Here is a 25,235-nt window from a genome sequence, read left to right as displayed (position 1 = left end):
ACATAGCAAAGTAGGTTTCCCTGGCACATTCCTGGTTTATTATGGATCTAATTCTTCTAATGGCATAAATGGCTTTCGAGAGCCTTGCGCATAGCAACTCTATATGTTTGGCCCAGGTCAGCAAACTATCCATTGTTAGTCCCAAGTATTTGACTTCACCGCCTTGAAGTTCAACATGTCTTCTACTAGCTGTAAAATTAATAGAAACAGTTTTGTTTTTATTCAGAACAATTTTATTGGCGAGGAACCACTCTTCAGCTTGTTTATAAGCATTTTGCCTCTTTTCATTCATAACTTGTATGTCTTTGCTTGCAACTGCCAGTGCCGTATCGTCTGCGAACTGAGTCGAATGGCAATTCAAGTTGGAGGGCAGGTCATTCACAAATATTAGGAATAGTAGCGGACCTAAAATACTGCCTTGGACAATTCCAATATCTGGTACTACTTCTACATTACTGAGCTTATATTGCCAGTCGACGAATTGTTGACGATTCGTGAAGTAGGATTGCATCAGCGTTAACGGAACACCTCTCAGTCCATAATATTCAAGTTTTTTTAGAAGTATTTTGTGTGGTACGCAATCGAATGCCTTACTAAGGTCACAGAACAGCGCACCGCAATGTTCATGATTCTCTAAAGAATCTTGTATGAAATTTAGAAAATTTACTATGGCGTCGATCGTATTCAACCCCTTTCTAAACCCAAATTGACTGTTGTTTGAATAGTTATTGGCTTCAAAGAAATTTAGTATTCTTGAGGCCAACAACATTTCAATCAGTTTAGAAAATACAGGCAGTATGGCGATTGGCCGATAATTGGATGCATCTTGGCGGTCTCCGGATTTATACACTGGAATGATTCTCGCCAGTTTCATTTTATCTGGAAACTGTCCTGTAGCGAATACACTGTTCACGATTGCACAGAGCGGTGAAGCTATATACTCGGCTACTGGTTTGATCATTTTAGCGTTTAGTCCAAAAGCGTCAAGTGATGTCTTGTTTTTCATCTTTTTAATCGCTGTAACAATTTCTTCTGGAGATGTTGGTCTCAGGAACATACTTCGCTCACTGACATATATCTTAGCTAAATAAGCTTCGGGTCTAGTCTTTGCGTCGAGCAAGTCCTTGGTTAGATTGACAGCTACATTCCTGAAAAAATGATTAAATTCGTTTGCTGATGGCGTACCAATTCCGATATTATTTGAATATTTTTGACCTGTTTCTTGTTTTATTATATTCCATATAGTTTGTTGTTTATTATCTGATTTAACTATAGTCATTACATTACTTTGTTGACGTTCCATTTCCATCTTATGGTTATATAATCACGAAAGTCACGAATATTAAATAAATTGATTTGTTTGTCATTTAACCAGTGTTCTGTCAGACAAAGTAGGTCAATATTATTTACGTTGACTACATTTGACAAAGCAGCTGATTTATTTGATAAGCATTGAATGTTCAGACAGAGTATATTTAATATATTTACTTGTCGTTGCTTGGTTGCTTTTGGAGCCTGAATAAAAAACGATCCACGCATACTCCTTGAGGCCATATTTCCGGCGATTTATTTTTTTCTAATTCTGTTTCCAAAACTGATACCTTGAATGATGAATATACGTTTGGATGTTTGGATGCAATTTTTTTGCACGTTAGGTTTTCAAAATTTTTGTCCCGCAGGTAATTTTCCAATTGCTCTTCCGTTGTTTCTGGCGCCAGTCGAAACACATGTAGATGCGCTTGCTTCACCACACCTTTTATCACGGCATTTGCATTTGTGCCTTCGATAGTTGTGGCCTTTCGCCTTGGCGCTTTCTTTCTTTGGACCAAAGTCCAATTTTGTTCTTCTGTTACGCTCTTATTGTTAGTGACGGCGTTGGAAGGCAAAGCGGTAGACGCCACGGCATCACGGAACGTTTCAATTTTCCGCTCTTCCAATTTCTTCAGCGCCGTTGCTACTGCGACACTAACTTGTTCACTTGAGATTTTGCTGGGATCTTTTTCCTTGTTAACATTCGATTTTTTTCCATTCTTTTTTTTTGATTTCTTATTGACTGCTTTCTCAGTATCGATATCAATACTGGGTGCAGCTGAAGAAACCTGCTCCTTCTTTTGATTCGGATTTACCCATTGCAGCAGCTTGATTTTATCCTCAAGCTGCTGAATTATGTACTCCTTATCCTTTATTATGGTAATTTTGTCTTCTATTATGGTGTTTTTGTCGGCAATTGTTTTTTCAAGCCTAGAAATTGTTTCCATATGGTCACTGTACACTTCACTGTTAACACAACACTGTATCAGATTACGATATAGAAATTTGAAGTTTTTCCTATTAGCACAACTAATGTGGTACATTTTTCCGCAGTTTTTACAAATGCCTACATTTGGGGCCTTTGTTTCACAGCAATTATAGGAACTTTTCACTTCCGATTCTGGCACTAATGGTGTCGATTGTGACATCATTGCGGCAAGTTAAAACGGCACGTCTGTACGTTACGGCGGTCAACGAAAGACTATATAATATATATAATATATATATATATATATATATATATATATATATATATATATAATGTAATGTCTCTGACACAATTAACTATTCCGGAATCGGATTCCAAAAAATCCTACAACTGCTGTGAAACAAAACCATCTGCAAGTGTGGGTGTTTGTAAGAACTGAGGCAAAATTTACCATGTGAGTTGTGCAACAAGAAAAGGCTTCAAATTCATTGTTGGAAATTTGATACAGTGCTGTGAGGTGAGCAGTGAAGTGTCAAACATATGGATCCTAGACAATATAATGATATGGATACTACAAACCACTTATCGCAAACAATTATCGACAAAAATACGATAATAGACGATAATAGACGATAAGATGACAATAATAAAGGACAAGGAATACATAATTCAGCAGCTTGAAGGAAAAATTAAGATGCTGCAATTATTAAAGCCAAATGAAAAGAAAAAAGAAGTTTCGTCAGCTGCACCCAATATTGATAGTGATACTGAGAAAGCAGCATCCAAGAAGCCTAAACATAAATCTACCAATAAAAACAGTGGCAATGCTAGTAAGGTCTCAAAGCAACAGGTGAGTGTTGCGGCAGCAACTGCTTTGAAGGAATTAGACAAGCGGAGAACCGAAACATTCCGAGATGCGGTTGCCAACACGGAGCTGCCTACTAAATCAACCCAGGCTGAACAACAATCAATTAAAGCAAATGACGATAGAAATTGGATTTTCGTCCAGAAAAAGAAGTCGCCGAAACGAAAAAATAAGACCATCGAAGGAACAAATGTGAGCACTACACTCGCGGGAATTGTGAGGAGAGCCCACTTGCATGTGTTTCGCCTGGCACCAGAAACATCGTCAGAAACCCTAAAAAATTATTTAAATGAAAAAATTTTTAAAAATATTGAATGTGAGAAAATGGCTTCAAAACATCCGGAAACATATGCCTCCTTCAAGGTCTCCGTTGCAGAGAGTGAATTGGAAAGAATAAAATCTCCGGATGTTTGGCCAAAAGGAGTCTGTGTGGACCGTTTTTTATTCCATCTGGGAGAAAAAACAAAGAAAAATTGTCAAACTGGATCAACATAATGTCCCTGAATATTCAGTGTTTATCCAATAAAACCATGGTATTAACAAAGGTTGTCCATGACAATAAAATAAACATTCTTTGTCTATGTGAACATTGGCTTGGCAAAGACCAAATCGACCTGTATAGCATACGTGATTTTCGGCTAGTCAGCTCATTCTGTCGTAGTAAACATATGCACGGAGGTGTTGCTATTTACTGTCGGAAAGAGATAGAATGTTTGGAATTAAATTACATAACAAAACATTCCGATGAGCTGACGTGCGAAATGGCCGCATGCTACATAAAACAATTAAAAACTGTTGTAATATCGATGTACAGATCTCCCAATGCGACACTTGACACATGCTTGCAGAAAGTTGAGGAGACTTTACTGATTCTATATGATAATTTTGACTTAAAAACAAACATCATTCTATGCGGCGATTTTAATGTTAACCTTATTGAAAAATCAAATGAAACAAATACATTGATCAATTTAATGTCTACGTTTGGGCTACAGCATTACTTAATGAAACCCACTCATATTAGCCTTACTTCAGGAACTTGCATTGACAACGCATTTACAAACATCGATGAAATTAATTTTTCAGTAGACACCTTTCCAGCGGCAATCTCTGACCATGAAGCTCTGCTTATTCGTTTGAGAATTGACCATAATGAAAGTACATTCCATACTGTAAGAAAGATCGGTGGTCCCTACATGGACAACTTTATTAATCAAATTGGCCAAGTAGACTGGGAACTCTCGGTGATAGGTGAGGATCCTAACAATCAGTTTAATAACTTTTTAAATATATTTGAAAGGATAGCTCTAAATGCATTTCCGTGCAGACGAGTATCGATCAAACAAAAATGGAAACCAGTGCAATCTTTAGAAGTCCTGAAATTGAAGAAAATGGTCGACTTAACATATGACGCATTTAAACAAACAAAAAGGGCCGATTATAAAGCTTTCTATGAAAACCTGAAAAAGCGATACATCCAAAAGATGGAGCATGAAAAAAAAACAACGAATATAAAAGACATTATAAATTCTGATAATAAAAATATCACAATTTGGAACATAATAAAAAGGGAAACTGGTAAGAATTTTACAGGTAATATAAGTCATGAGGCACCCAGTGTTGAAGACTTCAATAATTTTTTCAAAGATGTAGCCATAAATGTAGTAAAAAATCTGCCCCAGCCAATAATTGCAGCCAATGTCTATTTGACAAAGGTATTTGTGAAGGGGCAAAGTATATTTTTAAATCCAACTACCCCAGAGGAAATTAATACAATAATTAAACACTTAAAAAATAAAACATCGTTTGATGCCTTCGGCATTAATACAAAAATGGTAAAATCTGTTGCACAGTACATTGCTGGACCGTTGTGCACGATAGCAAATAGTATTTTCTCCACAGGAATCTTTCCAGAGAAAATGAAGCTGGCAAGGGTGGTACCATTATATAAATCAGGAAATCGTCAATCAACAGCAAACTACAGACCCATAGCCATACTGCCAATATTTTCAAAAATTATAGAAATGTTGTTAGCATTAAGAATTACAAGTTTCTTCGATGCTAATAATTATTTTGTAAAAAATCAATTCGGATTCAAAAAGAAAATTAACACAATTGATGCTGTGCTAGACTTTTTGAACTTTATATCAAATTCACTGGAAGATCATAAACACTGTGGGGCACTATTTTGCGATCTCAGCAAAGCATTCGATTGTGTTCCACATGACATATTTCTCAGGAAACTGGAATATTATGGATTTAGAAGCGTAGCCATTAAACTGATGCAATCATACCTATGTAAGGTATCAGTTTGTGGAATGGAACAATAAACGAAGTGAGATAGCAAGATTAAATGCAGGGGTTGCCCAAGGGAGTATTCTTGGACCACTTCTTTTCATCATATTTGTGAATGATCTACCACCGACATTAGCTGCCACACAACGCAATTTGCAGACGACACGGCATTGGCGGTTGCGGACGAGAACATCGGAAATATGAATGAAAAAATTCAATATGCCCACAAGCAAGTTGAAAACTGGTTTTCAGCCAACAAAATTGTACTAAACAATAGGAAAACTGTCCATATTAACTTTACTTCCAGTAGGAGACATAAGGAGCTGCATGGAGGGGAAGTTAAATACTTGGGTCTCACCATGGACAGCCTGCTAACCTGGGCGAAGCACATAGATTCAATATGTACTAAGCTCTCAAAATCAATATATGCCATCAGAAGAGTTAGACACATTATAAATGAGGAATGCGCCAGAGAGGCTTACTTTGCCATGTTTCAGTCTGTGTTCTCATATGGAATATTGGCATGGGGACATTCGGTGCATACCTCCAAGATAATGAATTTACAGAAGAAGGGCAATCGGAGGAGCCTCACCTCGGGAGCACTGCAGACCCTTGTTTACTAAATTTAGAATACTGACTGTTACCAGCCTCTACATCTACCAGCAGGCGATTGCGGTCCATGCAGACAAAACAAATCATGTACTGAGGAGTGACGTCCATGGCCACAACACGCGGAACAGGTGTGCTGTTGTACCTCCAAAACTGAAGCTGAAATCCTCGCAAAGGAACAAGCTGGGTGTCGAGATCTACAACAGGCTCCCCAATGAGTGGAAGAGTCAAAGCAGGAATGGTTTCAATGCTGCCGTTAAAAAACATCTTATAGATCAACCTATCTATTCAATTAATGATTTTTTTAATACAAGATAAATATTAATTGTCATTAGGTTAATCTTAGAGTTGTTCATAAACATAACTGATATTAATTTAGTTATATTATAGTATAATTGTATTGACTTAAATTGTAAATGTTGAATTTGAATAAAGTATCTATCTATCTATCTATCTATCTATATATATATATATATATATATATATATATATATATATATATATATATATATATAGAAAAAACTGAGATGTTAGTGCAAAAGTACTTGGTATAGTCATAACTTTTATATATATATATATATATATATATATATATATATATATATACAGTACAGGCCAAAAGTTTCCGGACACATGAAAAAAATCTCATTTTCTGAGTTTTTAGCTATATTTTTCATATAAAAATAATTTTATTCAAGTTAGTTTTGTACATTCGTTGTACAAAACATTGTATTAATATTTAGTGACTGGTTTGTAACCAATTTGTGAGAAATGATAGACTAATTAGCAATGAAAATGTTAAAATGGCACTGCAGTCGATTTTCCTGAATATGACCACCCTTTACTTTGATCACTGCATCCCGTATTTTTTGGTAATTTTTCGACGAGTTTTTGCAATGTTTGCACAGGTATGTTCTTCCAGGACTCGTTAAGGCAATTCCACAGGGCAAGGAGGCTGGTTGGATGCAAATCCTTCACGCGGCGTTTAAGCTCGTCCCACAACAGCTCTATTGGATTAAGATCAGGCGATTGTGCAGGCCACTCCATTATTTGCAGTATTTTTGAAGAGTTTATCGTCTGAAAAGCGAGCTCAAGTTGTTATTTTGAAAGAAACAGCAAATCATATCGCGATATCGCCAGAATACTACAGGTACCTAAAAGTACAGCACAAAATTCAGTGGCAAGATATCATGAAACAGGCATCAATACTGATCGAATTCGATCTGGTCGACCTCGGAAAACCTCAAATAAAGTCGATGACAAGATATACAACATCAGCAATGCAAATCGATTCAAGTCCGCTTCAAATATCCGGGCTCAAATCAATGAACGGTTGGATGAGCCATTATCACTCACGACGGTCGCTTCAAGAAAAAGCTTCAAGATTGGTCGTGTTGCCATCAAAAAACCACTTCTGCGAGCAGTAAATAAACAAAAGAGATTACAATGTGCCAAAACCCACTTAAATTGGACCATCGATCAATGGAAATCAGTGTTATGGACGGATGAGCCAAAATTCGAACTTTTCGGAAATCATCGACGTCAGTATTGTCGTAGGAAGGGTAATGAAAAACTCAATTCTAATTGTATTTCGACGAAGGTGAAGCACGGTGGTGGTTCAGTGATGGCTTGGGATTGTTTTGGATTCAATGGAGTCGGATCGCTTGTCAAAATAGAGTATCATAGCATACTTCAGCGCCACGCCATTCCATCTGGTCTTAATTTAATTGGTCCAAAATTTATTTTTCAACAAGATAATGACCCTAAACATACTCCCCGACTCTGTGCCTATTATTTGAAGCAAAAACAAGACGAAAAAATACTTCAAATAATGGAGTTAATCCAATAGAACTTTTGTGGGGCGAGCTTAAACGCCGCGTGAAGGATTTGCATCCAACCAGCCTCCTTGCCCTGTGGAATTGCCTTAACAAGTCCTGGAAGAACATACCTGCGCAAACATTGCAAAAACTCGTCGAAAAATTACCAAAAATATGCGATGCAGTGATCAAAGCAAAGGGTGGTCATATTCAGGAAAATCGACTGCAGTGACATTTTAACATTTTCATTGCTAATTAGTCTATCATTTCTCACAAATTGGTTACAAATCAGTCACTAAATATTAATACTACGTAGAATGTACAAAACTAACTTGAATAAAATTATTTTTATATGAAAAATATAGCTAAAAACTCAGAAAATGAGATTTTTTTCATGTGTCCGGAAACTTTTGGCCTGTACTGTATATATATATATATATATATATATATATATATATAGAATTTTATGATATGAGTGGAACGAATATTAATTGTTTAATATGAACAAAACAGCACTCAGATTTGTTTAACACAACTTTATTTTATGATTACAGACGTTTCGAGACCATGGTGTGTCTCATCTTCAGTGTAATTTCAAAAACAGTTACTTATATACTACACATTCTTTAATAATTTATTTAAATTTCATTTAATTTTTGGTATACAAAAAACACCAACTATTCCTTGCAATGCTTGACACAGTACTAAAGAAACAACACTTACAGAAATATTCTAAACAAATTTGAAGTACTTAACTAGATGGAGACAGAGAGGGTATCATTACAATGTAAACAAAAGGAGTGCTATCGCATACAAAATTCGATAAAAATGAAAAAACAAATTAATTTATTGAAAAGAATAAGATAAATGAAAAAATTTATAAATTATTAATGATGTTTATATAAGTGTCATGTAAAATATTTGTGTCGGTTCTTAGATTTATGCTATTGTTAGTCCGAACTATTAACATTGATTCTGCCATGCTCCGTTTAAATAAGTCTTTCTCATGGAATAAAATTTGGGGATTGTCAAAATCAAACTTATGGTTGTTGATATTAGCGTGATCCACAAGTGTACTTTTAAATTTTTTGTTATCTATTTTTTCACATTGTAATTCATGTTGCCTGAGTCTCTTTTCTAAGTTCTGGCTAAGAGACTCAGGCAACATGAATTACAATGTGAAAAAATAGATAACAAAAAATTTAAAAGTACACTTGTGGATCACGCTAATATCAACAACCATAAGTTTGATTTTGACAATCCCCAAATTTTATTCCATGAGAAAGACTTATTTAAACGGAGCATGGCAGAATCAATGTTAATAGTTCGGACTAACAATAGCATAAATCTAAGAACCGACACAAATATTTTACATGACACTTATATAAACATCATTAATAATTTATAAATTTTTTCATTTATCTTATTCTTTTCAATAAATTAATTTGTTTTTTCATTTTTATCGAATTTTGTATGCGATAGCACTCCTTTTGTTTACATTATAATGATACCCTCTCTGTCTCCATCTAGTTAAGTACTTCAAATTTGTTTAGAATATTTCTATAAGTGTTGTTTCTTTAGTACTGTGTCAAGCATTGCAAGGAATAGTTGGTGTTTTTTGTATACCAAAAATTAAATGAAATTTAAATAAATTATTAAAGAATGTGTAGTATATAAGTAACTGTTTTTGAAATTACACTGAAGATGAGACACACCATGGTCTCGAAACGTCTGTAATCATAAAATAAAGTTGTGTTAAACAAATCTGAGTGCTGTTTTGTTCATATTAAACAATTAAATATATATATATATATATATATATATATATATATATATATATATATATATATATTGAATGGTAGAGTCTTGGATTTGTGTATATTTTGTAGAGTTTCGAACAAGAATCCAAAAATAATACAAAATAAAAAACAAGAAAAGTTTTTAAAAAACAATTTCTTTATTTAATTATTTGTTTATTGTCAACGTTTCGGAACTAGGTACGTTCCATCTTCAGGACATCTGTCAAGAAACATGATCTTGATGAGATTTAAGCAAACAATATGTTTAGGAATAGAAAATAGATTTTTCTTAAATAATAAATTAATTGTAACAAGTAATAATGTACAGAAATATGATAATATGATCAAAAAGAAAATGATAAAAATAAATGAGTGGATTATCAGAACAGGATATTAAAAATGATAGAAATTTTTTGAAAGTTATGGAAAATTTTTTTAAGAAAGGCTTAATGATAAAATTGAATTAATTACCTGTATGTTTGAATATACGTTAGCACTTTTTCACTAAACAAGAATTTTTGACAAAAAATGAATTTGTGAGTTATTTTTCCGCCGAATAGTTAACTTTTGTAAATCAAAATTACTAAAAGTGTTGTCTTTTTTTTTTTTTTTTTTTAAAAAAAATTATTATTTGAAAACAAATAATATTGTATTCGATGTTGTACTATTGGCTTTTGGAAACGAACTAAATTGTATTTGCTGGTTCATATGTAACACGTGTAAACACTTGAAACGAGAACTGTGAGATTGTATGTGTGTGTTTTTTCATGTTAGGGTGTAAATACTTAAATTATTGAACTTGAAAGGAAGTCGATATTAATTGTTTGTCAAAAAGTGTAAAAAATTTAAATATGAGTCATGTAATAGGTTGTGATCTGATCTAATGTTGACACTGTTAGAAACATTTATGAGAATGAGACAATTGTTCCAATTAATTTATTATTTAAGAAAAATCTATTTTCTATTCCTAAACATATTGTTTGCTTAAATCTCATCAAGATCATGTTTCTTGACAGATGTCCTGAAGATGGAACGTACCTAGTTCCGAAACGTTGACAATAAACAAATAATTAAATAAAGAAATTGTTTTTTAAAAACTTTTCTTGTTTTTTATTTTGTATTATTTTTGGATTCTTGTTCGAAACTCTACAAAATATATATATATATATATATATATATATATATATATATATATATATATATATATATAAAGCGAGAGGTTTTTCTTCAGATGGTGAAAAATATGATAAAGTTGTTCTTGGGCATCCATCCAGGAATTAAAAACAGTTTTATTGAACACAAATACCAAACGAACAACGAACATCGTTTGAAAAAACCTTTATTATAAAAACTGTATTATTTATATTTATAATAATTTTACAATTATTTAAAATTTGTCGACGTTTATCAATTTGTGTTTCATAATTTTTTGGTGCAAGTTTCGTGTGTTTTTGATTTTTTTTTCAATTTATTTGTATGGTGAGTTCTTTACATTCGTTTATGTCTATTTTTGTATTTTCACTTTTATATAATTTCACAATATATATTTGTTATAAAACAAATTTATTAAATTGATTAGATTTATGCTTTTTTACATGCTTTTATTTATATTTTTCTGTAATTGTGTAATTTTTATATTGTTTTAAATTGTAACCCTAGAATATTTTAATGTAGCACCGAAGATGGGTCAAATCAAGACACAAAATGTATGTTTTCATAATAAAAACATTTTCCTTCAATAAAACTGTTTTCAAATGGATGGATGCCCAAGAACAACTTTATCTATATATATTATATCCTTTATTCTATTTTTTTTTTTTTCTTCTTTTTGATTTTGATTTTCAATACCATAACTTTTAACTTATAGATTGTATTGTAATCTGATTGTTAAAATTAACAGAAATAAAAAAAAAAAAAAAAAAAAATCTATATATATATATATATATATATATATATATATATGTTTCTTTTCCGAACAGTAAATCTAATAATAAAAAACAATTTGTTTTTTTAAAGATGTTTAATAACGACGTTTCGGAACTAAGTACGTTCCATCATCAGGTTTATTCTGTCAAAGACAATGTTTTTTAAAACTATTGACTAACATTAATTAATGATGGTTATTACAGATTATTTAGAAAAATTATAAAGGAATGGATTATGCACCAGTGTAAAGAAAAGTAACTAAAAAAGGTTTTATATAAAATTGAGAAGCAAAAATTATTTACCTGTAACAATTTATATATTTATATCACTAATATTTTTTGTTAAAAACACTCGTTTTTTTCAAGAATATTTGTAATTGTTTTTTGCTTCACAAGACTTTGTAACACACTGTAATGAAGTTCTGTCGGCCAGATGTGGGCAATATATACGGACTTAGGCGAAAATCATTTTTTATGGCTTTTGTATTAATAATTTACAAAAAAAGATTAGTTAATCTAAATTTTTTAAACCTAATTAAAAAGGATTACTCCTTCAATAATTTTGTGTGTGTGTGTGTATATATATATATATATATATATATATAAAGCGAAAGGTTTTTCTTCAGATGGTGAAATAATATGATAAAATTGTTTCTTGGGTATCCATCCAATAATTAAAAAACAGTTTTATTGAAAAATGTTTTTATTAAGGGAACATACGTTTCGGGTCCTGATTTGACCCATCTTCAGTGCTATAATTAAATAATTCAGGGTTACAAATTAAAACAATATAAAAAATACATGATTAACAACCAAAAATAAGTAAAACAATGTATATGAAAAGTATATATGAAAAACAAACATAAAATAAACAAATGTAAAGAAACTCACCATACAAATAAATTTTGAAAAACAAACAGAAACACAAAATTGCACGAAAAAATAAATAAATGCGAAATAAAAAATTGATGAAACGTCTAGTTATGAAAAATTTAAAAAAATGTAAAATTAAAATAAATGATATATTTTATTATAAAAAAGCTTATTCCAAACGAACATGTTGTTAGTCTGGAAATTGTATTACGAGTGTGTACGAGAGTAAAATGTGTGCGTAAGTGTTTGCGGAAAATAGTGGAAACTGTATCGTCATTGGTGAGAGAACGGGATAGAGAAAATTTTAGTGGTTTCGTATTACAAAGATTTTCTCAACGATCATGCGCAGTAGGAACATAGTAAAAATATATACATGTGTAAGACATCCATAATCAAATCCAAAAAATGTGAATAAAGAGAAAATTATTAAGAAAAAGTATAGATATTAACAGAAAAACGATAATAGTTATGGAACGATAATAGTTACAATAAAAAATTAATATAACATATATATGTAATATAAACGCAAAACAATAAATGCATATATGTATACACATACATATACACATATATGTAAACACATGTAACACCTATAAATGTACAAAATATATGCAAACACATATATACATACATATATACACATACATATACATGTGCATACACATATACGAGGTGTGTTCAAAAAGTACCCGGAATTACTAATAATTAAATTTCGCGGGTCTGGAGTGTCTGATTGTCAAAATTTTTTTTTATTGTGTTGGTATACATGCCCCTAAAGTATGATGAAATTTTCAGCTATATTCACTGTTTACTTTGTCTGTGGTAGTCGCTAAGGTTCGACGTGTTTTTCTGAGCTCGGCGATTTTTACAATGGAAGAATTGAAAAGTCAAAGAATTTGTATTAAATTTTGCGTAAAAAATGAAATAAAGTGTTGCAAAGTGCAAAAATTCACCAGATATGGCTCCGTGTGACTTTTTCCTATTCCCAAAGTTGAAGAGACCCATGAAAGGACGGCGGTTTTCCTCGATTGAAGAAAATCGCTGAGAGTGCTCAAGGACATATCAAAAAGTGAATATCAAGGGTGCTTCGAAAATTGGAAAAAACGCTGGCATAAGTGTATTATATCTGGGGGGGACTACTTTGAAGGGGACCACATTAATGTAGACGAATAAATAAATATTTTTTTGAAAAAACGAAAATTCCGGGTACTTTTTGAACAGACCTCGTACATCTACAAACATATACATGTAAACATATATATATATACATGCACATATACACATACATACACATACATACATATATACATATACATGTATACATACACATATATACATATATATACATATATACACATACATACATATACATATACATATAACATACAAAAAAGAAATGTTAGGATGTATTGCGCATATTGAAAAAATTATTTGAAGCATCGTGGTAAATATTGCAAAGAGAAGCCGAATCAAATCGTTTGTTAATAGAAGGTAATATTTGTATGAAAATACTCTCAGCGAACTTTCTGCGTAAAGTGTTAGCTTCTCGATGAATAACTTTTGGATTGGTGAAATTAAAAGAATGTTTAAATTTGGAGACATGCTCGGTGATCATGGTTTTATTTTGTTTCCTGTTCAAACTATTAAGTTCGTGTTGGCGCATTCTTTTTGAGAGAAATTGTGAAGTTTTTCCAACATAACAGCTTGAATAATCATTACAATCAATGACATATACGACGTTTGACGTGCGGGAAATAGGGGTAGGAGTTTTTAAATTAGTGTATAAGTCTGTGAGAGTGTGTCCAGTCGAACAAACTAGCTTCAGACCAACGGATGAAAAAAGTTTTTTCCATGAGTGGAAAAGGCAGTCAATGTACGGTAATGAGATGAAGGAATTGAGAGCTAATGAATTTTCAGGAATAGGGTTAAGGTTTTGTGAAATGATACTATTTTGTTGTGATTGGGGGGTAAATAGGGAAGATGTACGGAATTTATTACGAAGAAAGGGTAATCTATTATTTATTACTGAGCGTAAAAGTTGTAGAGGATAGGAATTATTTTGAAAGGTAGAATATATCAAATTAATATTTTTTTCCCAATGACCAATGATATATATATATATATATATATATATATATATATATATATGCAGCAATATATGCACATCCATATATGTGCTTATATGTATGTTTTGAATATGCACTATATACATGTACTTGCGTGTATGTTCGTGTATATAATTGTATGTACACGAATATATGGATATATGCATATGTATGTATGTGTATATGCATGTATGTGTATGTATATATATATATATATATATATATATATATATTGTATGATTCTGAATTTGATGTTGACATATGTATTAACAAAGTCTAATAATCGGGCATAACATCAATAAAAAACATGAATTTCTTTCAAAAATTTATTTTAAATCCATACGTTTCGGCTATAATCCTAGCCTTCATTCAGTGGAAACTAAAAATAAAATTAAAAACTAAAACAATTGAATTGGAGTGAAATGAAAAAATAAAATAGTAAATAGTACTCACAATCAGTAAATCTTAGTGTTAAATTGGAAAATTTTAATAATCCATGGTACCAGGATATGGTAATGCACTACACTATGTATTATAAACATTAAACTTGAAATTACACAATATTTTCACAAAATACTAATTTTAAAAAATCACAAATGGATAGTGTGTTATTCGTAGACTGGTTGAAGATATAATGGAGAAAGACATTTTTAAAAAATATTTTTACCAAGATTCTACACATGTGTGGAACGAATTGCGAATCCTTTGCGCGACGCTTTTATTGTTTTGTAAGAAATTTGAAAATGTTATCTAAATAAAAGAGATTTGTGTCGCACAGCGTGTTAAGTTCATTCCGTTTATTTATTGTCTTATTGTTATAAATAGTTAAAAAAGATCCTTCTACAATTCTTCGTTTGAATAAATTTTGTTCGAATTGTAATACAGTCGGGTTAGAAAAGTCCATCTTGTGTTTTAAAGTATAAATATGGTCTGGAAGTACAGTTTTGAATTGTCTCGGATTTTTTAAATTGTATTTTATGTTGTAAACGTTTATTCAAGTTCTGGCTAGTTTCTCCTATGTAAATTAAATTACAATCTAAACAATTTATTTGATAGACGAGATTTCTAAGTCGTTCGATATTAAAAGTTTTTGTTTTGGTAAAAATAGTGCTAGTAGTTGTACTAAAATTGGTTACAAGTCGGAGTCCAGATTTATAAAAAAGTTTTTTCCAAGGAACATACAATTCTTTAATGTATGGCAAACATATTACACCAGAATGAGTTTCTGAGTCAGGTAAATCGTTATATACTGTGGAATTGTCCATTTTATTCAAAAGGTACGTTCGTCTGTTACTAGTTACGGAATTTATAAGTTTTAAAGGATAGGAGTTATCTGTTAGAATTTTTGTAATTAAATTGATGTTGTTGTCCCAAAATGTTTTGTCCGATAGAAGTATTGCGTGGTCAGTTAGATTTATTATAGTACCTATTTTCATTTTGAGTGGATGGTAAGAAAAGTAATTAAGGTAACGTTCAGAGTTAGTTGGTTTTTGGTACCAATTTGTTATTAGTTTGAAATCCGTAGTACGTATGAGTTTTATGTCTAAGAAACTTATCGAGTTCATTGTCTCCAATTCGACTGTAAATTTAAATTTTTATTGATGTTATTAAATTGATCAATTATCATAGTGACATCATCACTATTTTTCTTAAGTATATTGTTTTTTTTTATTCTAATCAAGATCATGTTACTTGACAGATGTCCTGAAGGAACTAAGTTCAAAAATTACTTAGTAATTAGTAATTACTAATATATTACTTATATATATATATATATATATATATATATATATACAAATAATACCTGCTCATGAGTTAGCAATCTAAAGTGATGTATTTCTTCAACATAAGAATTTTCACAGCCGGCTGGACAAGGTAAGGTATACCCTAACTCTTCATGGGGTACAAATTGACGATCAGCTAATCTAGAACTACAATAATGTCTGAAACAATCTAGGCATGTTACATGACCTGAGACACAAGGAAAAACCAGCACAGGATCCCTAAGAGAAGAAATAATAATTATATATCATTGTATAATAAACTATTATTTTATTCTTCAAATAAATTATTAATGAGACAATACAAAACTATAGAAAATAACTTACATTTACCTAATATCAGTGCACGCAAGACATGGTATATTTCGCAAATTTGATTTGACTAAACTAAGAGGAACAGCTTCATCACGTTCACCATCTGTACAATGTTCCGCACATTTAAAATAAAACTCCGCAAAAGGTGGCGCACCATCGCTCCTCTGAAACATAACATTAAATAACAAGTTGAAAGTGACATTTGGCTTTAAAGCAAGTTGACGGAACTTCCCGAAATGTGTAAGAATTGACTTAATCAAGCAAAATTGAAATGTAGATATTTAGATAAAATTTCCAACGGTTTATTTGGAAATGAAAGTTATAGCTTTCAATTAAACCTAAATATTGCAAATTCGAATAGAATTTTCTCAAACACATTTAAATAACTGTAATTATATTAATTATATTGCAGAGACACGTGCTTGTATGCCCTATAATTCTAGCTTATTATTTTTAAATTTTAATGAATTGATAATGTTCGACTCATCACATCACAAAAACAAATTTTGACACAAATTTTGACTATAATATTTTCTCAAACTTTGATAAATTTTTAACATTAAACTATTTGTCGTAAGGCCGTAACATTTTAATATGTATTTCGTTTATGTTTTATGAGACCATGATGAATATTGCCAAAAAAAAGTTTCATAAAAATCGGCAAAAAATTTTTTTTGAACAGTTAATTTCAAGAAAACGGCCCGGTAGATTTTTACCTAAAACTAATCTGTATCATTTCCAACCACAATCTTTCGAACAGCTTTTGATTTTTTAAAATCGATTCAGAATTGTAAGCTGAAAGGTGGACCAAATTTTTTTCATGTTTCTGCCAGTTACAAAGGAACGGCTCAGCCGATCGTCGCACCAAACTAAAAAAAGATAATCCGCATCGAAATACATTGATTGGCTATTAAAATTTTGAAATCGGTTGAGCCGTTTTTGAGCAAACGTCGAAAAAATTGTAATTTTGACAAACGACAAAAAAAAGATACTAATTTTTGCAAACTTTGACCAATTTTTCAAATAAACGACTTGTAGTAGAGCCGTAATATTTTAGTATGATCTATAAGACTAATAGTGCAGTAAACGGAGAGGAAAAAAGGGTGTAACATCTGATTTTTTTTTACTCTGCTCCGAATTGCATGAAATTTTGGAATTAGGTTCATCTTAACCTCAAGTTCAAAAGTGAGAACAATTCAGGTTCCGCCACCACCCCCTTGCGGGGTTGCGATCCTTTAATGAATAAGTGGACATTGAGCCGTTTTATCGCTTGTAAACATTTTTAATATTATAGGATATAATTAAAAAATATTTTTTAATACATTTACCTTGCAATAAAATCATTTTCAACTCCTTGAAAACCCTAAAACCCTGCAAACAACCTCTAAATTGAAAAAAAAACACTAAAAAACAAATTTCGTTACGATATAATAAGAAGTACGTATAAAGTAAATAATATTTTATGTTTTCTATCTTGATCATCAAATTTTTAACCCTTTTCAGACCCTTAAAAACAACCCCTTGATAAACAATTGTTTGAAAAAATTATTTTAAAATTGAAAAAAAAATTTAGAAATTCAAAATGATATGTTATTTCAATTTCTCAAAAATAATTACCATATCCACAATTTTTTCAACTCCTAAAACTACCTTTGAATAAAACAGTTAATATATTCGATAACAAATTGAGAAATTATTTAATGAAACCATAGATAATCATAATTTATTTCAAACTGAATCAACATTTACTACTCAATGTCAAAGTTGCTGTTAATAATCCTTGGGTGAATGTTTATGTTGGCAAGCCATATCTGTGTTTAAAGCTAAACTCTTCTACTATGCTCATTTATGGCACCAACTATTGGAACCAAAGAAGCTAATCTAACAGCAGTGTTGTTTGTGGCAGCTTTCATAAAAATACAGGTTAGGTTATATTTTGTCCTTTGTAACACTAGTACTTAGTATAATTTTGTCTAAACTCGTATATTTGTTGTTCTTGTTACTGCAATAATTAAACTTTCATTTAACTATAGTGATATATTAATTTATTCAACACGTGGACCTTTCAGCCATAAGATACTTTACTATAAAAATAAATCGCCTGGCAAAATTCTGTACCATGAAGATAGATACATTGGATGATCAACATAATAACCAATTAATTCATATTATTACAAAATATACGTTTTTATTATAAATACACATAAGCATATATATACACAAGTCAAGAGTTTTGGGCACCAAATACTGCTTACTTATACATTGCTGGACACAATCGATAAAAATGCTATTAGTTTTCGGGTCATAACTCTTTTAATTTCGACCACATCACAATTTGTAATATACCATTTGAAAGATTGATGAAAGCGCTACAACTTTTTCCATCATATTTTTTTCGTAACTCCTCTCATTTTGAAACGGCGAAGAGTTAAAGGGCCCGAGAGAGACTCTGATTGCGAAGCTGCGCACTCTATAAATAATCGTAACTCCGTCAATTTTTGTGTGAAAGAAAAATAATAAAATACAATAATAAGTCAGAAAGATCTCTTTGATTTTCATCTATATGCTTTTATACGTATCTTTTATTCTATTAGAGATATAATGAAAATAATTTCGATTTTGGAAAAAATCGGAAAAAAAAAGTTTTTATAAAATCGTGAGTTTTTTGAAAATAGTTTGTATTAAAGTAGTGAATCTGCTAGAATCCATCAAGATGTCTATAATGAAGTGAATTCTAGATGGAATGTGAATTACTTTAATTATAGTGGAAATTAAACCATATGATTTAAAAGAAAAAAACATCGTATATTCTCCTTATTTGCATGATATCTCACTCATTTCACATGCAAAAAACTTGTAACAGCACTCATTTTAAAGCTTATGTTGAGCACTATAAATCCCAATTTCACCGAAAAGCATAAAATGTAAAACCTTGCCACTAGATGGCTTTAAATACAACAATTAAATCTTGAACAAAATAAAAAACGACTTTGCTCTTTCAAATCTTGCTTAATATTATTCCTAGAACACTTTATGAAACACCGATTTATTAAGATTTTCATTGACATTATTTTGTTCATTACATAATTTTCGTTAAAATGTATATTTTAGGAGATATTTGCAAAAAAACGATTAAAAATGCCAAAAATATATGAATCTGTAGTGGCCAGAACCTTGAAAAGTATTAGTTTTTTTGAAAACTATTTTTTTCTTATAATTAGTTCTTCTATTGATTTCCGACGGTATTTTGAAAAAATGTAATTACACAATTGAAATGGGGTGTCATCCCCCCGGGGGTTGGTGGCGGAACCCGAATTGTTTTCACTTTTGAACTTGAGAAAAAAATTCAGACCCAAAACGCTCCGTTTACTACACTATAATAGGGTATCTACCATAAAAAAAATCATAAAAAACGTCAAAAATTTTTTTTAACACTTACAAGAAAACTACCGATCATTACCAAAAACTAATCAGCATGATTCTCAACCAATATCTTTCGAACGATTTTTAAATTTTCAAAATAGATTCAGAATTGCGGACTAAAAAGTGAACAATTTTTTTTTCACTTTTCTGCTATTTATAAAGAAACGGCTAAGCCGATCGTCGCGAGCGATCATCGAGATACATCGAATGGTTTTTAAATTTTTTAAATCGGTCAAGCCGTTTTAGAGAAAACGTCGATTTACAGGAAAAAATCTGTTCACATACACACACCCAGACTTATTCCAAATTTGGTCTCATTCTCAAAGGTCTCATTCGATTCAAGTGGCTTGGAACGCCGAAAAAATCCGATCACCGGATTTTTTTATGAGAAGATATGAACTTCTTCGGAAAGTTAAAAATGGTTATTAAAAATGATCAATTCGTTATAACCAAATGAATAATAATAAAAACTACTCATGATAAAATAAATAAAAAAAATTGATCAAAAATATTGTTTGTATATTTTTTCATAAAGAGCCTATGATAGCTCTTTATTTCGAAATGCTTAGATTAAATATAATAAATGACTTTATTGTATGTAGATACAACACATGTGTTTTACCATTGAATGATTCATATTAAATAACATAAAAATGTAACAATAAAGTATTCAGTGCAAGCCTAGCATTTATACATTTTTGATGCCCCCATACATACATTTTTACAGTTCTGTTTTGCTTAAGAAATGCCCAGCATATGTACAATGTCCAAAAATGAACGTAATCAATTTGGACAGCTACAGAATACTTCCCTTTCATACACACACACACACACACACACACACACACACACACACATATCTTATATATAAAATTCTTCTGTAACAATGTAAGTTTCATTAATCCTCCTAAACTATAATTCGGATTTTAATGAATCTTCCTGAAGTTTGTTCGGAAAATTTTCAAGGTGTTTTGATTCATAGAAATATAGTTAGATTGTAGAAATAAAAGGAAAAAATTACAAAAAAACGCTTATCATTATTTGACCTTTAAAATATTTAAGGCATGGTTTGACATTAAAAACAAATGACAACTGTCATTTGCCAAACATTTCTATTCAATTATAGGCTAAGGCAATATTAAAATATAATAAATTCATGATTAAAAATAAAAAAAAATGTAATGTCTACATTATTATTGTCGAAAAGCAGCTGAGATGTGCCATAATTAAAATAATATAAGATGCAAATAATATAACATGCGTCTGACAGTCTGCGCATGCGACTGACGTGCACGGCGAATCGTGTCGCAATAATTTTGTTTGCGCACTTTGCGAACAGATTCGCCGTACGAATTCGTGCAAAGGAGACGGACCATAAGTGATTGCGCTCAAAAATATTCAATTTGCGGTCGTTTTGCCTTACTATACTAAGTCACAATACAAAAAAAAATTACTTATTCAAAAAATTATTTAGAAGTTTCATTGTGTTAATAATTCATATGGTTGGCATTTTGTACGGAATATTTACTCAATGGAGCGCTTTGGGTCTGAACTTTTTTTTACTGTTTTCCAGTTCGTTTGGAATTTTGGAATTAGGCTCATCTTACTCTCAAGTTCAAAAGTGAAAACAATTTAGACTCCTTTGTACTACCAGGGGGGATGCCATTTCTTTTCAGTGGTGTAATAACGTTGGGTGTGGATAAAAGAACTAATTATAAGAGAAAAATGTTTAATAATGTTTTTCAAAAAAGCACATACTTTTCAAGTTACTGGCTACTGAAAATTTGTTTCTTTTTTGCGTTTTTTATCAATAAAAATAAAATTATATCAATAAAAATCCTAATAAATCGCTATTTTTCAGTGTTCTAGGAACAATATTAAGTTAATTATAAAAATGGGTTTTTATAGGTCTCCAAATAAGCTTCAAAAGAAAGTACTTCTTTGCGTGAAAAATGAGTGACCTATCATGCAATTAAAAGACGCATACAATGTTTTTTTTTCATTTAAATCAAATAGTTTATGAGTGCCATTTCCACCAAAATTAAAAATAATTGTCTTCCATCTAGAATTAACTTGGTTTGAGAGATCTTGATGGATTCTAGAAAATACCATAACATTAGTACAAACGATTTTCAAAAAACTCATGATTTCATAAAAAAATCCATTAAAAAAAAAACTATTTCTCTATATAATATCTCTGAAAGAATACGTATAAAAGAATATACGAGGTCTGTTCAAAAAGTACCCGGAATTTTCGTTTTTTCAAAAAAATATTTATTTATTCGTCTACATTAATGTGGTCCCCTTCAAAGTAGTCCCCTCCAGATATAATACACTTATGCCAGCGTTTTTTCCAATTTTCGAAGCACCCTTGATATTCACTTTTTGATATGTCCTTGAGCACTCTCAGCGATTTTCTTCAATCGAGGAAAACCGCCGTCCTTTCATGGGTCTCTTCAACTTTGGGAATAGGAAAAAGTCACACGGAGCCATATCTGGTGAATTTTTGCACTTTGCAACACTTTATTTCATTTTTTACGCAAAATTTAATACAAATTCTTTGACTTTTCAATTCTTCCATTGTAAAAATCGCCGAGCTCAGAAAAACACGTCGAACCTTAGCGACTACCACAGACAAAGTAAACAGTGAATATAGCTGAAAATTTCATCATACTTTAGGGGCATGTATACCAACACAATAAAAAAAAATTTTGACAATCAGACACTCCAGACCCGCGAAATTTAATTATTAGTAATTCCGGGTACTTTTTGAACACACCTCGTATATATGAAAATTCAAGGTATTTTTCAGACCAATTATTGCTTTTTATTATTTTTTGTTACACAAATATTGATAGAGTTCTAATTGTTTAAAGAGTGCGCGGCTATCCAATCGGAGTGTCTTTCGAGCCCTTTAACCCTTCGCCGTTTCAAAATAAGAGAAGTTACGATAAAATTTATGATAAAGAAAGTTGTAGCTCATTTAGTCACCTTTAAAATAGTATATTACAAGTTATGATAAAATCAGAATTAAAAGAGTTATAATCCAATTAATGCGAGGGATGGTGACAAAATGCAAATTGTTTTCACTTCTGAACTTTAGATTAAGATTAGATGGGCATACGCTTTTTTCCTCTCCATTTACTGCAATAAATTTGTTGATAGTAGGTTGAATAGAGCACATGTGAACTAAATTTGACAAATTAATTCACTTCAAATATGAACTTAAGTAATAATGTATATTGAATTATTAGTGTGAAAAATGCAATTTATATATTAAAATACTAAAAGCCAGTTAAAATATGGTACGAAATTATAAAAATTGTAGGCAACATTATTGAAGCAATTATTTTGGGTAGAAAAATCCAAGGTGATATTGTACCTTGACCGCATGCTATATATTAATTCTTTCTGAATTTGTTATACTTTTTAAAAGATTTCAATTTTCAACACGTGTATCTATGCTATGACAATAAATACATGGTGATAGATTTGGAAAAACAATGTTTTAGCCGTGAATAAACAAAAAATCATTCATTTAAACATCCACATCTACAGGTATGTCTAAAAATATTGTATAACCCTTAAATTCAACAAAATAAATTGAGCTATTGGAAATAAATTTGTTCTATAAATCGCAGTGTATAATTTTTAATATATAATTTTATTGCACATATTTTAACATTTGTTAAAGGGATAATTAAAGTGATAACTGTGGGAATTGAGAATAATCATTTTATTTGAAACAGTACTACATTTAACATCACTCATATATTGGTAGTAACTAAAATAATAATAATAATAAATAGTAACTCAAAAAATAATAATGATTATTTTTAACTGAACGGTATAAATATTATTATAGGATATTAAAAAAACGTAGAGGTGGGTACAGGACAACGTATATATATATATATATATATATATATATATATATATATATTAGAGTGGTCTTAAAATGGTCATTTTCGAATTTCCTTGCTCCCAGGGGCTCAAATGGTTCCAAATAGATAAAAAACAATTCTCTGAAAGTTTTAGCTCTTAATATTATCGTTTAGATAGAGCGCAATTCAATCTAAGTTTGGTATGGAAATAGCATGGAAAAATTTTCAAAAATTTTAAAAATGTTTTTTAGATGTAATTTAGCTAACAAATGAATGAATAAAACTCATTCATTTGTCGCTAAGTTATACCTAAAACATTTTTTTTAAATTTTCAAAATTTTTTCCATGCTCTTCCCATACAAACTTTAATTGAATTGAATTGAATATATTGCGGTCTATCTGAACGTTAATATTAAGTGCTAAAACTTTCAGAGGATTGTTTTTTATCTATTTGGAACCATTTGAGCCCCTGGGAGCAAGGAAATTCGAAAATGACCATTTTAAAGACCCCCCTGATATATATAATATATATATATATATATATATATATATATATATATATATTTATATATATATATATATATATTAATTTGGAAATATGAACAAACAACACTCTTTTTTGCACTAATTTATTAAATAATAATTTTCACAAACGTTTCGAGACTAGGTTTGTCTCATCATCAGTGTGTTATAATTTAAAATTTAAAATATGGAAATCTAAATTAGCATTTTGTGTTATCCATTACAAGTCGCTCGATACACTGTTCTCTGCCACACCAACGATCGTCGGTGTCCGCATTCTCTCCCACTTGAAAACCACTTGAAATTGAATGGTCACGCAATCAGATAGGAAAGGAAGGATTAGGGTCCAGTTGAAAATAGAAGTCATTAGGAGAAAAAATATTCTATGAATGAGATGGTTTGTTTATAAGATTTGTTTTAAATTGTTATAATTAAAAATATATGTACATATATATACATACTCATATATACAAATGTATACCCAAAGTACAAAACATCACATATACAAATAACTATATATAAACAACATACACATACATATATAAATACACACATATATACATACACATATGTATGTGTATATATATATATATATATATATACATACAGACACACATATATATACATACATACACATACACATATACACATCACACAGGCACACACCTACATATATATATAAAAACACTCACATATACTCACATACATACGGGACCCGGACGATTTTTGTCTGGTATTTAATACCGGTATTGATACCAAAAATACCGGTATTTTGGGATTACC

At 30.7% G+C, this 25,235-nt stretch overlaps 1 protein-coding gene across 1 annotated transcript in view; it reads right to left on the bottom strand.

Moving 5' to 3' along the window:
• Positions 1-25,235, bottom strand: part of LOC113376637 (E3 ubiquitin-protein ligase parkin) — a 51,015-nt gene that overhangs the window by 5,387 nt on the left and 20,393 nt on the right. The window contains exons 4-5 of the mRNA XM_026616633.1: positions 16,642-16,787; positions 16,332-16,530 (exon numbers count right to left, since the gene is read on the bottom strand). Coding sequence (XP_026472418.1) covers positions 16,332-16,530; positions 16,642-16,787 — 345 coding nt within the window. The remainder of the gene's footprint in view (positions 1-16,331; positions 16,531-16,641; positions 16,788-25,235) is intronic.

The sequence above is a fragment of the Ctenocephalides felis genome, unplaced genomic scaffold, assembly GCF_003426905.1.
Source record: "Ctenocephalides felis isolate EL2017-DRISC unplaced genomic scaffold, ASM342690v1 CF-g0.4_SCAFFOLD_01886, whole genome shotgun sequence".
NCBI classification, from domain to species: domain Eukaryota; kingdom Metazoa; phylum Arthropoda; class Insecta; order Siphonaptera; family Pulicidae; genus Ctenocephalides; species Ctenocephalides felis.
The sequence above is the reverse complement of the archived record's forward strand: the minus strand, read 5'-3'. Positions and strand labels throughout refer to the sequence as shown.